This window comes from Bombina bombina, chromosome 9, assembly GCF_027579735.1.
Source record: "Bombina bombina isolate aBomBom1 chromosome 9, aBomBom1.pri, whole genome shotgun sequence".
Lineage (NCBI taxonomy): Eukaryota > Metazoa > Chordata > Amphibia > Anura > Bombinatoridae > Bombina > Bombina bombina.
In genome coordinates this window covers 270709048-270726141 of record NC_069507.1, presented here as the reverse complement: position 1 = coordinate 270726141, position 17094 = coordinate 270709048, and the positions used below count along the sequence as shown (strand labels likewise).

The 17094-nt window shown below is 42.1% G+C and overlaps 1 protein-coding gene across 1 annotated transcript in view; it reads left to right on the top strand.

Moving 5' to 3' along the window:
• LOC128640316 (alpha-2-macroglobulin-like protein 1) overlaps positions 1-17094 on the top strand; it is a gene marked incomplete in the record, with an annotated part of 543542 nt that overhangs the window by 438169 nt on the left and 88279 nt on the right. The window contains 3 exon segments of the mRNA XM_053692806.1: positions 6170-6244; positions 8513-8675; positions 8819-9027. Of these exon segments, the coding sequence (XP_053548781.1) occupies positions 6170-6244; positions 8513-8675; positions 8819-9027 (447 nt within the window).

Sequence of the window (17094 nt, the reverse complement as noted above, 5' to 3'; positions counted from 1 at the left end):
ACAGACAGCAGGGGGATATTATACACAGGCAGCAGGGGGATATTATACTCAGACAGCAAGGGGATATTATACTCAGATAGCAGGGGGATATTATACTCAGACAGCAGGGGGATATTATACACAGACAGCAGGGGGATATTATACACAGACAGCAGGGGGATATTATACACAGACAGCAGGGGGATATTGTACACAGACAGCAAGGGGATATTATACACAGACAGCAGGGGGATATTATACTCAGACAGCAAGGGGATATTATACTCAGGCAGCAGGGGGATATTATACACAGACAGCAGGGGGATATTATACACAGACAGCAGGGGGATATTATACACAGACAGCAGGGGGATATTATACACAGGCAGCAGGGGGATATTATACACAGGCAACATGGGGATATTATACACAGACAACATGGGGATATTATACACAGGCAGCAAGGGGATATTATACACAGACAGCAGGGGGATATTATACACAGACAGCAGGGGGATATTATACTCAGACAGCAGGGGGATATTATACTCAGACAGCAGGGGGATATTATACACAGACAGCAGGGGGATATTATACACAGACAGCAGGGGGATATTATACACAGACAGCAGGGGGATATTATACACAGACAGCAGGGGGATATTATACACAGGCAGCAGGGGGATATTATACTCAGACAGCAAGGGGATATTATACTCAGACAGCAGGGGGATATTATACTCAGGCAGCAGGGGGATATTATACACAGACAGCATGGGGATATTATACACAGAGAGCAGGGGGATATTATACACAGACAGCAAGGGGATATTATACACAGACAACATGGGGATATTATACACAGACAGCATGGGGATATTATACACAGACAGCAGGGGGGATATTATACACAGACAACAGGGGAATATTATACACAGGCAACAGGGCAATATTATACACAGACAGCATGGGGATATTATACACAGACAGCATGGGGATATTATACACAGACAACATGGGGATATTATACACAGACAGCATGGGGATATTATACACAGACAGCAGGGGGGATATTATACACAGACAACAGGGGAATATTATACACAGGCAACAGGGGAATATTATGCACAGGCAACAGGGGAATATTATACACAGACAGCATGAGGATATTATACACAGACAGCAGGGAGATATTATACACAGACAGCATGGGGATATTATACACAGGCTGCAGGGGGATATAGTACACAGACAACAAGGGAATATTATACACAGACAGCAGGGGGATATTATACACTGGCAGCAGGGGGATATTGTACACAGGCAGCAGGGGATATTATACATAGACAGCATGGGGATATTATACACAGGCTGCAGGGGGATATTATACACAGGCAGCAAGGGGATATTGTACACAGGCAGCAAGGGGATATTATACACAGACAGCAGGGGGATATTATACACAGACAGCAGGGGGATATTATACTCAGACAGCGGGGGGATATTATACTCAGACAGCAGGGGGATATTATACACAGGCAGCAGGGGGATATTATACACAAGTAGCAGGGGGATATTATACACAGGCAGCAGGGGGATATTATACTCAGACACCAAGGGGATGTTATACTCAGACAGCAGGGGGATATTATACTCAGACAGCAGGGGGATATTATACACAGACAGCAGGGGGATATTATACTCAGACAGCAGGGGGATATTATACTCAGACAGCAGGGGGATATTATACTCAGACAGCAGGGGGATATTATACACAGACAGCAGGGGGATATTATACACAGACAACATGGGGATATTATACACAGACAGCATGGGGATATTATACACAGACAGCAGCGGGGATATTATACACAGACAGCATGGGGATATTATACACAGACAGCATGGGGATATTATACACAGACAGCATGGGGATATTATACACAGACAGCATGGGGATATTATACACAGACAGCAGGGGGATATTATACACAGACAGCATGGGGATATTATACACAGACAGCATGGGGATATTATACACAGACAACATGAGGATATTATACACAGACAGCATGGGGATATTATACACAGACAGCAGGGGGGATATTATACACAGACAACAGGGGAATATTATACACACACAGCAAGGGAATATTATACACAGGCAACAGGGGAATATTATACACAGACAGCATGGGGATATTATACACAGACAGCAGGGGGATATTATACACAGACAGCATGGGGATATTATACACAGGCTGCAGGGGGATATAGTACACAGACAACAAGGGAATATTATACACAGACAGCAGGGGGATATTATACACTGGCAGCAGGGGGATATTGTATACAGGCAACAGGGGATATTATACATAGACAGCATGGGGATATTATACACAGGCTGCAGGGGGATATTATACACAGGCAGCAAGGGGATATTGTACACAGGCAGCAAGGGGATATTATACACAGACAGCAGGGGGATATTATACACAGACAGCAGGGGGATATTATACTCAGACAGCAGGGGGATATTATACTCAGACAGCAGGGGGATATTATACACAGACAGCAGGGGGATATTATACACAGACAGCAGGGGGATATTATACACAAGTAGCAGGGGGATATTATACACAGGCAGCAGGGGGATATTATACTCAGACACCAAGGGGATATTATACTCAGACAGCAGGGGGATATTATACTCAGACAGCAGGGGGATATTATACACAGACAGCAGGGGGATATTATACTCAGACAGCAGGGGGATATTATACTCAGACAGCAGGGGGATATTATACACAGACAGCAGGGGGATATTATACACAGACAGCAGGGGGATATTATACACAGGTAGCAGGGGGATATTATACACAGGCAACAGGGGGATATTATACTCAGACAGCAAGGGGATATTATACTCAGACAACAGGGGGATATTATACTCAGACAGCAGGGGGATATTATACACAGACAGCAGGGGGATATTATACACAGACAGCAGGGGGATATTATACACAGACAGCAGGGGGATATTATAGACAGACAGCAGGGGGATATTATACTCAGACAGCAGGGGGATATTATACTCAGACAGCAGGGGGATATTATACACAGACAGCAGGGGGATATTATACACAGACAGCAGGGGGATATTATACACAGACAGCAGGGGGATATTATACACAGACAGCAGGGGGATATTATACACAGGCAGCAGGGGGATATTATACTCAGACAGCAAGGGGATATTATACTCAGACAGCAGGGGGATATTATACTCAGACAGCAGGGGGATATTATACACAGACAGCAGGGGGATATTATACACAGACAGCAGGGGGATATTATACACAGACAGCAGGGGGATATTATACACAGACAGCGGGGGGATATTATACACAGACAACATGGGGATATTATACACAGGCAGCAAGGGGATATTGTACACAGACAGCAAAGGGATATTGTACACAGGCAGCAGGGGGATATTGTACACAGGCAGCAGGGGGATATTATACACAGGCAGCAAGGGGATATTGTACACAGGCAGCAATGGGATATTGTACACAGGCAGCAGGGGGATATTATACAGAGGCAGCAGGGGATATTATACACAGACAGCAGGGGGTGTTATACACAGGCAGCAGGGGAATATTATACACAGGCTGCAGGGGGATATTATACACAGACAGCAGGGGGATATTATACACAGGCAGCAGGGGGATATTATACACAGACAGCAAGGGGATATTATACACAGACAGCAGGGGGATATTATACACAGACAGCAAGGGGATATTATACACAGACAGCAGGGGGATATTATACACAGACAGCAAGGGGATATTATACACAGACAGCAAGGGGATATTATTTACAGACAGCAGGGGGATATTATACTCAGGCAGCAGGGGGATATTATACACAGACAAGAAGGGGATATTTTACACAGACAGCAAGGGGATATTATACACAGGCAGCAGGGGGATATTATTTACAGGCAGCAGGGGGATATTATACACAGGCAGCAGGGGGATATTATACACAGGCAGCAAGGGGATATTGTACACAGGCAGCAGGGGGATATTATACACAGACAGCAGGGGGATATTATACTCAGGCAGCAGAGGGATATTATGAACAGACAACAAGGGGATATTTTACAAAGGCAGCAGGGGGATATTATACACATGCAGCAGGGGGATATTATACACAGGCAGTAGGGGGATATTATACACAGGCAGCAGGGGGATATTATACACAGGCAGCAGGGGAATATTATACACAGGCAGCAGGGGGACATTATACACAGGCAGCAGGGGAATATTATATACAGACAGCAGGGGATATTATACACAGGCAGCAGGGGGACATTATACACAGGCAGCAGGGGGACATTATACACAGGCAGCAGGGGGACATTATACACAGGCAGCAGGGGGGCATTATACACAGGCAGCAGGGGGATATTGTACACAGGCAGCAGGGGGATATTATACACAGGCAGAAAGGGGATATTGTACACAGGCAGCAAGGGGATATTGTACACAGGCAGCAATGGAATATTGTACACAGGCATCAGGGGATATTATACACAGACAGCAGGGGGAGTTCTACACAGGCAGCAGGGGAATATTATACACAGGCTGCAGGGGGTTATTATACACAGACAGCAGGGGGATATTATACACAGGCAGCAGGGGGATATTATACACAGACAGCAAAGGGATATTGTACACAGGCAGCAGGGGGATATTGTACACAGGCAGCAGGGGGATATTATATACAGGCAGCAAGGGGATATTGTACACAGGCAGCAATGGGATATTGTTCACAGGCAGCAGGGGGATATTATACAGAGGCAGCAGGGGATATTATACACAGACAGCAGGGGGAGTTATACACAGGCAGCAGGGGAATATTATACACAGGCTGCAGGGGGATATTATACACAGACAGCAGGGGGATATTATACACAGGCAGCAGGGGGATATTATACACCGACAGCAAGGGGATATTATACACAGACAGCAGGGGGATATTATACACAGACAGCAAGGGGATATTATACACAGACAGCAGGGGGATATTATACACAGACAGCAAGGGGATATTATACACAGACAGCAAGGGGATATTATTTACAGACAGCAGGGGGATATTATACTCAGGCAGCAGGGGGATATTATACACAGACAAGAAGGGGATATTTTACACAGACAGCAAGGGGATATTATACACAGACAGCAGGGGGATATTATTTACAGGCAGCAGGGGGATATTATACACAGGCAGCAGGGGGATATTATACACAGGCAGCAAGGGGATATTGTACACAGGCAGCAGGGGGATATTATACACAGACAGCAGGGGGATATTATACTCAGGCAGCAGAGGGATATTATACACAGACAACAAGGGGATATTTTACAAAGGCAGCAGGGGGATATTATACACATGCAGCAGGGGGATATTATACACAGGCAGCAGGGGGATATTATACACAGGCAACAGGGGGATACTATACACAGGCAGCAGGGGAATATTATACACAGACAGCAGGGGATATTATACACAGGCAGCAGGGGGACATTATACACAGGCAGCAGGGGGACATTATACACAGGCAGCAGGGGGACATTATACACAGGCAGCAGGGGGGCATTATACACAGGCAGCAGGGGGATATTATACACAGGCAGCAGGGGGATATTATACACAGGCAGCAGGGGGATATTATACACAGGCAGCAGGGGAATATTATACACTGGCAGCATGGGAATATTATACACAGGCAGCAGGGGGATATTATACACAGGCAGCAGGGGGATATTATACACAGGCAGCAAGGGGATATTATACACAGGCCGCAAGGGGATATTATACACAGGCAACAGGGAGATATTATACACAGGTAGCAGGGGAATATTATACACAGGCAGCAGGGGAATATTATACACAGGCAGCAGGGGGATATTACTCAGCCAGCAGGGGATATTATACACAGGCAGAAGGGGAATATTATACACAGACAGCAGGGGATATTATACACAGGCAGAAGAGGGATATTATACACAGGTAGCAGGGGGATATTATACTCAGCCAGCAGGAAGATATATTATACACAGGCAACAAGGGTACACACAATATACCATAACTAACTTTTTCTTGGGCATTACAGGGTGGTGTTAATGATGAGGTCTCTCTTTCTGCATATGTGACTTTATCTCTGCTAGAGCTTAAGCTTCATGTTGAGGTAAGTCTATTTCACCCTAATTACCTTTCTACTCCATCCCTGTTTGTCATTCCCCCTAGCGTGTCTTCTTTTCCACTTTGCTAGGCCCTTTCTTAATGTCACTCCTTTTTAGAGAGTTAGACATATGTTTAAGGCTCCTTCAGGTTCCTTCTCCAGTAGGTTTCTTTTATCTTTAGGTTCCTTCTCCAGTAGGTTTCTTTTATCTTTAGGTTCCTTCTCCAGTAGGTTTCTTTTATCCTTAGGTTCCTTCTCCAGTAGGTCTCTTTTATCCTTAGATTCCTTCTCCAGTAGGTTTCTTTTATCCTTAGGTTCCTTCTCCAGTAGGTTTCTTTTATCCTTAGGTTCCTTCTCCAGTAGGTTTTTTTTATCTTTAGGTTCCTTCTCCAGTAGGTTTCTTTTATCTTTAGGTTCCTTCTCCAGTAGGTTTCTTTTATCTTTAGGTTCCTTCTCCAGTAGGTTTCTTTTATCTTTTGGTTCCTTCTCCAGTAGGATTCTTTTATCTTTTGGTTCCTTCTCCCGCAGGTTTCTTTTATCTTTAGGTTCCTTCTCCAGTAGGTTTCTTTTATCCTTAGGTTCCTTCTCCAGTAGGTTTCTTTTATCCTTAGGTTCCTTCTCCAGTAGGTTTCTTTTATCCTTAGGTTCCTTCTCCAGTAGGTTTCTTTTATCCTTAGGTTCCTTCTCCAGTACGTTTCTTTTATCTTTAGGTTCCTTCTCCAGTAGGTTTCTTTTATCCTTAGATTCCTTCTCCAGTAGGTTTCTTTTATCCTTAGGTTCCTTCTCCAGTAGGTTTCTTTTATCCTTAGGTTCCTTCTCCAGTAGGTTTTTTTTTATCTTTAGGTTCCTTCTCCAGTAGGTTTCTTTTATCTTTAGGTTCCTTCTCCAGTAGGTTTCTTTTATCTTTAGGTTCCTTCTCCAGTAGGTTTCTTTTATCTTTTGGTTCCTTCTCCAGTAGGATTCTTTTATCTTTTGGTTCCTTCTCCCGCAGGTTTCTTTTATCTTTAGGTTCCTTCTCCAGTAGGTTTCTTTTATCCTTAGGTTCCTTCTCCAGTAGGTTTCTTTTATCCTTAGGTTCCTTCTCCAGTAGGTTTCTTTTATCCTTAGGTTCCTTCTCCAGTAGGTTTCTTTTATCTTTAGGTTCCTTCTCCAGTAGGTTTCTTTTATCTTTAGGTTCCTTCTCCAGTAGGTTTCTTTTATCCTTAGGTTCCTTCTCCAGTAGGTTTCTTTTATCTTTAGGTTCCTTCTCCCGTAGGTTTCTTTTATCTTTAGGTTCCTTCTCCCGTAGGTTTCTTTTATCTTTAGGTTCCTTCTCCCGTAGGTTTCTTTTATCTTTAGGTTCCTTCTCCCGTAGGTTTCTTTTATATTTAGGTTCCTTCTCCTGCAACCTAGTCTCTTTCATCCTAAAAGATATAAGTAACACACAGCGCCCACCGATTCAAGGTAGTATAAAAACAATTTTAATATCAGCGCAATTAAGCATACTTTGCACTTACAGAATAAACGTTGTCAACAGGCATATCATCCAAAAGATGAACACCTCTGTGGCTGTCCGTAATAAACCTGACTGGGTGTTTGTTCTATGCGGAGTGTAGATTTCCAGCTTTCTTGGTGAGGAATCTCGTACAGTCTTTTTTATTGTTTCCTTTAGGATACCGATGCAAATTTTAAATGATTTAATCTTTCACTCAAACGCCTTTGTACAACAGAACAGTCCAGTACCAGTTCAAATGAGGTTACGTGTACGTTGAACTGCTAGTAAAACCATACGCGTTTTGTTTGCACAACGAGCAAACGTCATCAGGGGTACCTTTTGTTCTTTCATCCTCAATTGCATTCTCTTGCAAGCTAAGTCCTTTCTTTCATCTTCAGACTTCTCCTCCGGCAAGCTAAATCCTTTCTTGCATCCTCAGGTGTATTCTCTTGCAAGCTAAACCCCTGCTTTCGTCCCCAGGCTCCTTTACTAAAAAGCTAAGCCCTTTTTTAACCTTTAGACTTTCACCCCAGTTGCCCTTTTTTTTTTTTAGGACTTATTCTCTAGTAAGCTAAACCTTCTTGTTTTAATCTTTAGGCTCCTTCCCTGACAAACTAAGACAATTCTTTCATCTTTATTTCATCACTATTTACTCAGGGTGATTAAGCCATTTTCACATTCTGTAGGCTCCTCTATTGCCAAGTTAAACACTTGTCATCCTCAGGTTTCTAATTGAAGCCTAATTTCTTTTTCCTCTATGTAATAGTATTTAATTTGTACTTATGTTCCCTCTTTGCTAGAATTCTGTAGTGCAGAATGCTCTGCAGTGCCTTCGTAACACAGTGGGGCAGGTGATTAGTCTGTATACAAAGGCTCTCCTAGCTTATACATTCACAATGTCCACGGACTATGAGATCAGAGATGCCCTTCTACAAGATCTGTATAAAAATGCTGTGAAAAAAGGTATCTGCTGAACGTTGCATGCAGCTTTGTCTTTGTTCTCTAGTGGCGTATTGTGCAAATCCCACACTAATGATGGCCTAAATTGATATACTATGACATCAAGTCTTAGTTTGACATTTGTTCTTGTTTGATATTTTTACCAGGTGGACAGATCTATTGGTCTTTAAATCCCAATAGCACCTCTAAACAATCCTATTTGCCAAATTCCTTTGAGGTGGAGTTGGCATCTTATGTGGTCTTGGCCCATGTTGCAAAGGCAAACCCTACAGTGCATGATATCAACAATGCATCCTCTATTGTCTCTTGGATATCAAAACAACAGAACCCCAATGGTGGGTTTGCTAGTACCCAGGTAATAGAAAACAGTCCACAATGTTCTCCTCTGAATTTACAAATACACATACAATGCATGATATGCCAGATTTTTTAAGATCTGTAGAAAACAGTATAAAATGCTAATATGAATAATAAAATATGGAACAACACTAAAAATCTATGAACTGAGAAGTATGGTGGCAGGATCTGTAGCGGGATAACTATAGTGCTAGAATATATGGTGGAATAGGTATGCTTCTCAAATCTATGGTGGGATAGGTATGGTGTTAGAATCTATGAAGCGATAAATATAGTTCTAGAATCTAAAGAGATAATTGTGTTGGAATTAATGGAAGGATAGGTATGGTACTAGAATCTATGGAGGCAAAGGTATGCTGCTAGATTTATTGTGTGATGGGTATGGTGCTAGAATCTATAGAAGGATAGATATAGTGCTAGAATCTATAAAGGGATAGGTATAGTGCTAGAATCTATAGAGGGATAGGTATAGTGCTAGAATCTATAGAGGGATAGGTAAAGTGCTAGAATCTATGGAGGGATTGGTATAGTGCTAGAATCTATAGAGGGATAGGTATAGTGTTAGAATCTATAGAGGGATAGGTAAAGTGCTAGAATCTATAGAGGGATAAGTATAGTGTTAGAATCTATAAAGGGATAGTTCTAGTGCTAGAATCTATAGAGGGCTAGGTATAGAGCTAGACTCTATAGAGGGATAGGTATTTTGCTAGAATCTATAGAGGGATAGGTATAGTGCTAGAATCTATAGAGGGATAGGTATAGTGTTAGAATCTATAGAGGGATAGGTCTAGTGCTAGAATCTATAGAGGGATAGGTATAGTGTTAGAATCTATAAAGGGATAGTTCTAGTGCTAAAATCTATAGAGGGATAGGTATAGAGCTAGACTCTATAGAGGGATAGGTATTTTGCTAGAATCTATAGAGGGATAAGTATAATGCTAAAATCTATAGAAGGATAGGTCTAGTGATAAAGTCTATAGAGGGATAGGTATAGAGCTAGACTCTATAGAGGGATAGGTATTTTGCTAGAATCTATAGAGGGATAAGTATAATGCTAGAATCTATAGAAGGATAGGTCTAGTGATAAAATCTATAGAGGGATAGGTATAGCATTAGAATCTATAAAGGGATAGTTCTAGTGCTAAAATCTATAGATTGATAGGTATAGTGCTAGAATCTATAGAGGTATAGGTCTAGTGATAGAATCTATAGAGGGATAGGTATAGAGCTAGACTCTATAGAGGTATAGGTCTAGTGCTAGAATCTATAAAATTATAGGTATAGTGTTAGAATCTATAGAGGAGTAGGTCTAGTGCTAGAATCTATAGAGGGATAGGTATAGTGTTAGAATCTATAAAGGGATAGTTCTAGTGCTAGAATCTATAGAGGGATAGGTCTAGTGCTAGAATCTATAAAGGGATAGGTATAGTGTTAGAATCTATAGAGGGATAGGTCTACTGCTAGAATCTATAGAGGGATAGGTATAGTGTTAGAATCTATAAAGGGATAGTTCTAGTGCTAAAATCTATAGAGGGATAGGTATTTTGCTAGAATCTATAGAGGGATAGGTATTTTGCTAGAATCTATAGAGGGATAGGTCTAGTGCTAGAATCTATAAAGGGATAGGTATAGTGTTAGAATCTATAGAGGGATAGGTCTAGTGCTAGAATCTATAGAGGGATAAGTATAATGCTAGAATCTATGGAAGGATAGGTCTAGTGATAAAATCTATAGAGGGATAGGTATAGTATTAGAATCTATAAAGGGATTGTTCTAGTGATAAAATCTATAGAGGGATAGGTATAGTGCTAGAATCTATAGAGGTATAGGTCTAGTGATAGAATCTATAAAGGGATAGGTATAGAGCTAGACTCTATAGAGGTATAGGTCTAGTGCTAGGATCTATAAAATGATAGGTATAGTGTTAGAATATATAAAGGGATAGTTCTAGTGCTAAAATCTATAGAGGGATAGGTATAGAGCTAGACTATATAGAGGGATAGGTATTTTGCTAGAATCTATAGAGGGATAAGTATAATGCTAGAATCTATGGAAGGATAGGTCTAGTGATAAAATCTATAGAGGGATAGGTATAGCATTAGAATCTATAAAGGGATAGTTCTAGTGCTAAAATCTATAGAGGGATATGTATAGTGCTAGAATCTATAGAGGTATAGGTCTAGTGATAGAATCTATAGAGGGATAGGTATAGAGCTAGACTCTATAGAGGTATAGGTCTAGTGCTAGAATCTATAAAATGATAGGTATAGTGTTAGAATCCATAGAGGAGTAGGTCTAGTGCTAGAATCTATAGAGGGATAGGTATACAGGGAGTGCAGAATTATTAGGCAAGTTGTATTTCTCTTGTTAAGTGTATCCAGTCCATGGATCATCCATTACTTATGGGATATATTCTCCTTCCCAACAGGAAGCTGCAAGAGTCCACCCACAGCAAAGCTGCTATATAGCTCCTCCCCTAACTGCCATTCCCAGTCATTCTCTTGCAAGTCTCAACATAGATAAGAGGTTGTGAGAGTCTGTGGTTTTTTATACTTAGTTTATTTCTTCAATCAAAAGTTTGTTATTTTTAAATGGCACCGGAGTGTGCTGTTTATCTCAGGCAGTATTTGGAAGAAGAATCTGCCTGCGTTTTTTCTATGATCTTAGCAGACGTAACTAAGATCCAGTTGCTGTTCTCACACATTCTGAGGAGTAAGGTACTTCAGAGGGGGAATGGCGTGCAGGTTTTCCTGCAAATAAGGTATGTGCAGTAAAATATTTTTCTAAGGAATGGAATTGACTAAGAAAATACTGCTGATACCGAAGTAATGTAAGTACAGCCTTTAAATGCAGTGAAAGCGACTGGTACCAGGCTGATTGATAGAGATATATGCTAAGGTATGTGCAGTAATATATTTTTCTAAGGAATGGAATTGACTAAGAAAATACTGCTGATACCGAAGTAATGTAAGTAAAGCCTTAAATGCAGTGATAGCGACTGGATCAGGCTTATTAATAGACATACATACTCTTATAAGAATGTGTTTTAAAACGTTTGCTGGCATGTTTAATCGTTTTTTAACATATGTTTGGTGATAAAACTTATTGGGGCCTAATTTTTCCACGTGGCTGGCTTAAATTTTGCATAGAAACAGTTATAGGGAAGGTAATCCACAGCTCAGCTGTGGCAGTTTTGTTGTGTCTGTTTAAAAAAATGTCGTTTTTTTTTTTTTTTATATCTGTTTTTTGCATTAAGGGGTTAATCATCCATTTGCAAGTGGGTGCAATGCTCTGTTAACTTATTACATGTACTGTAAAAATTTCGTTTGATTTACTGCCTTTTTTCACTGTTTTTCAAATTTTGACAAAATTTGTTTCTCTTAAAGGCACAGTAACGTTTGTTATATTTGCTTGTTAACTTGATTTAAAGTGTTTTCCAAGCTTACTAGTCTCTTTATTAGTTCTAACATGTCTAACATAGAGGAGGCTCTGTGTTTATTATGTTTAAAGCCATGGTGGAACCCCATTTTAGAATGTGTACCAGATGTACTGATTTCATGTTAAACAATAAAGATCATTTTTTGTATTTAAAAACATTATCACCAGAGGATTCTGTCGAGGGGGAAGTTATGCCGACTAACTCACCCCACGTGTCAGACCCTTTGACTCCCGCTTTAGGGACTCACGCTCAAATGGCGCCAAGTACATCAAGGGCACCCATAGCGTTTATTTTACCAGAGGATTCTGTCGAGGGGGAAGTTATGCTGACTAACTCTCCCCACGTGTCAGACCCTTTGACTCCCGCTCCAGGGACTCACGCTCAAATGGCGCCAAGTATATCAATGGCGCCCATAGCGTTTATTTTACAATACATGGCAAAGGTTGTGTATAATACACTGGCAGCAGTATTAGTCAGACTACCTGAAATTAAAGGAAAGCAAAACAGCTCTGGGGGTAGATACAGAGCATACAGACGCTTTAAGAACCATGTCTGATACTACCTCACAATATGCTTAGTCTGTGGGTGATATTTGTGACTCAGGGAAGATGATTTAACCTGATTCTGATATTTCTACATTTAAAATTTATGCTTGAGAACCTCCACTCGTTGCTCAGGGAGGCTTTAGCTGCTCTGAATGAATGTGTACAATCGCAGTGCCAGAGAAATTGTGTAGACTGGATAAATAATATGCAGTGCCGGTGTGTACTGATGTTTTTCCAATACCTAAAGAGGTTTACTAAAATTTTTCATAAGGAATGGGATAGACCAGGTGTGCCGTTCTCTTCCCCTCCTATTTTTTAGAAGAATGTTTTCTAATAGTTGCCACCACACGGGACTTATGGCAGACAGTTCCTAAGGTGGAGAGAAGAGTTTCTACTCTAGCTAAGCGTACCACTACCTCTGGCGAGGACTGTTGTGCTTTTTTAGATCCAATGGATAAAAAATGTTTATTCAACAAGGATTTATCCTGCAGCCCCTTGCACGCATTGCTCCTGTCACTGCTGCTGCGGCGTTCTGGTTTGAGTCTCTTGATGAGGCTTTACAGGCTCCATTGGATGAATATATTTGACAAGCTTAGAGCACTTAAGCTAGCCAATTCCTTTGTTTTCTGATGCCTTTGTTCCTTTGACTAGACTAACGGCTAAGAATTCTGTTTTTTACTATACTGGCGCGCAGAGCGCTATGGCTTATATCATGGTCAGCTGTCGTGACTTTAATAAATAAGCTACTTAACTTCCCTTCAAGGGGCAGACCCTATTCAGGCCTAGTTTGAAGGAGATTATTACTTATATCACTGGAGGAAAAGATCATGCCCTTCCTCAGGACAGGTCCAAATCAAGGGACAAAAAAGGCCTAATTTTCGTGCCTTTCGAAAATTCAAGGCAGGTGTGGCATCAACTTCCTCTAAGGCAAAATAAGAGGGAACTTTTGCTCAGTCCAAGGCGGTCTGGAGACAACCGGACCTGGAACAAAGATAAGCAGGTCAAGGAGCCTGCTGCTGCCTCTAAAACAGCATGAGGAACGGACCCCTATCTGGTAACGGATCCTATAGGGGGCAGACTTCATTCTTCGCCCAGGCGTGGGCAAGAGATGCCCAGGATCCCTGGGCATTGGAAATTATACCCCAGAGATATCTTCTGGATTTCAAAGCTTTCCCCCCCAAAAAAGGGGAGTTTTTGCCTTTCACATTTATCTGCAAACCAGATAAAGAAAGAGACATTCTTGCATTGTGTACGTGACCCATTCAGTTCCAATAGAGGAACAGGGACACAGTTTTCCTCAAATCGGTTTGTGGTTCCCAAGGAAAGGAAACCTTCAGACCTATTTTGGATCTAAAAGATCTTAAACAAATTCTTTAGAATTCTATCATTTAAGATGGAAACTATTCGTACCATCTTAACTATGATCCAGGAGAGTCAATAGAGGACTACAATGGATTTGAAGGATGCTTATCCTCACATTACGATGCATAAAGATCACCATCGGTTTTTCAGGTTTGCCTTTCTAGTCAGGCATTACCAGTTTGTAGCTCTTTCCTTTGGGTTAACTACAGCCCCTAGAATCTTTATGGAGGTTCTGGTGTCACTTTGGCGGTCCTTAGGCCGCGGGGCATAGAAGTGGCCCCTTATTTAGACGATATCCTGATAGAGGCGTCAAACATCCAAGTTGCCAAGTCTCATACGGACGTAGTACTGGCATTTCTGAGATCGCATGGGTGGAAAGTGAACAAGGAAAGAGTTCTCTATCCCCAATATCAAGGGTTTCCCTCCTAGGGATTCTGATAGATTTTGTAGAAATTAAAATTTACCTGACGGAGTCCAGGTTGTCAAAGTTTCTAAATTTCTGCCGTGTTCTTCATTCCATCCGCGCCCTTTGGTGGCTCAGTACATGAATGTAATCGGCTTAATGGTAGCGGCAAGGGACATAGTACCGTTTGCACGCCTACATTTCAGACCACTGCAACTATGCATGCTCAGCCAGAGGAACGGGGATTACACAGATTTTTTCTCCTGTTAAATCCGGACCAAGAAACCAGAGATTCTCTTCTCTGGTGACTATCTCGGGTCCATCTGTCCAAAGGTATGACCTTCCGCAGGTCAGATGGGACAATTGTTACAACAGATGCCAGCCTTTTAGGTTGGGATACAGTCTGGAACTCCCTGAAGGCTCAGGGATAGTGGACTCAGGAGGAGACCCTCCTTCTAATGAATATTCTGGAACTGGGAGCGATATTCCATGCTTTTCAGACTTGGCCTCAGTTAGCAACTCTGAGGTACATCATATTTCAGTCGGACAATATCACGACTGTGGCTTACATCAACCATCAAGGGGGAACAGAAGTTCCCTAGCAATGTTAGAAGTCTTAAAATAATTCACTGGACAGAGACTCACTCTTGTCTAAAAGCTATCCCTATCCCAGGTGTTGATAACTGGGAGGCAGATTTTCTAAGTCGTCAGACTTTTCATCCGGGGGAGTGGGAATTCCCTCCGGAGGGGTTTGCACAAGATCAAGCAGGAGAGTGCTTTGGTGCTTTTTACAGCGCCTGCGTGGCCACGCAGGACCTGGTATGCAGATCTGGTGGACATGTCATCCTTTCCACCACGGTCTCTGCTTCTGAGACAGGACCCTCTACCTCAGGGTCTTTTCAACCATCTAAATATAACTAATCTGAGATGGACTGCCTGGAGACAGAACGCTTGATGTTATCAAAGCATGGCTTCTCCGAGTCAGTAATTGATACCTTAATACAGGCATAAAAGCCTGTCTCTAGGAAAATTTAACATAAGATATGGTGTAAATATCTTATTGTTATGAATCCAAGGGTTACTCATGGAGTAAAGTCTGGATTCCCAGGATAATATCTTTTCTCCAAGATGAATTTGAGAAAAGGGTTGTCAGCTAGTTCTTTAAAAGGACAGATTTCTACTCTGTCTATTCTTTTGCACAAGCGTCTGGCAGGTATTCTAGACGTTCAGGCATTTGGTCAGGCTTTGGTTAGAACCAAGCCTGTGGTTAAAAATGTTGCTCCGCCATGGAGCTTAAAGCTGGTTCTTAAGGTTCTTCAAGGAGTTCCATTTGAACCTTTTCATTCCATAGATATCAAACTTCTATCTTGGAAAGTTCCTTTTTGGTAGCTATTTCCTCGGCTCATAGAGTCTCCGAGTTATCTGCGTTGCAATGTGATTCTCCTTATCTGGTTCTCCGTACGGATAAGGTAGTCCTGTGTACCAACCTGGGTTTTTACCTAAGGTGGTATCTAACAAGAATATCACTCAAGAGATTGTTGTTCCATTCTTGTATCCTAATCCTTCTTCAAAGAAGGAACGTCTATTACACAATTTGGACGTGGTTCGTGTTTTAAAGTTTTACTTACAAGCTACTACAGATTTTCATCAAACATTCACCTTGTTTGTTGTCTATTCTGGACAGAGGAGAGGTCAAAGGACTTCAGCAACCTCTCTGTCTTTTTGGTTAAAAAGCATAATTCATGGGGGCGGAGCCTGGCCAGGCAGAGGAATGGCTGCTGGTGACTAAAGCTCCGGGCACAATTACCATTCCTGAACAAAAAGATAAGGTGAAACAGAGCCTACCAATCTTGTTTTGTGCAGTCTAACATTCGTAAACAGGCTGGGCACGCCTGGGTGAAAACACTACCGCAGAATCATAGAGGCAGAGGCACCGGAGGTTTTTCTAACATGCAGACCTGGGCCTGTGAGCGCATGTAACTTACGGCGCGAGACCGGGCTTGGCTTGCGGTAATCACCAGACCGCCTCTACAGCTGTATGACCGCGGGTGGAGATACCAGACACACGGAGGTGACTATCGGATCGACTATCAGATCGGGAGGCGGCAAGCTCTCTAAATCACTTTTACCCGCTCCAGCCCAACGCCATTACAACCCACGTGGCATGCAGTGAAAAGAATCCCCGGACACGGAGCACAAACATGAGGTACAAGGGCATATTAAAGTAAAAGGGGACTGTCAAATATGTTACCCAGAACAGGCACACCTGTATAATAAGAGACTAATCGCTGAGATAGTGCAAGTTTTTAAAGGGAG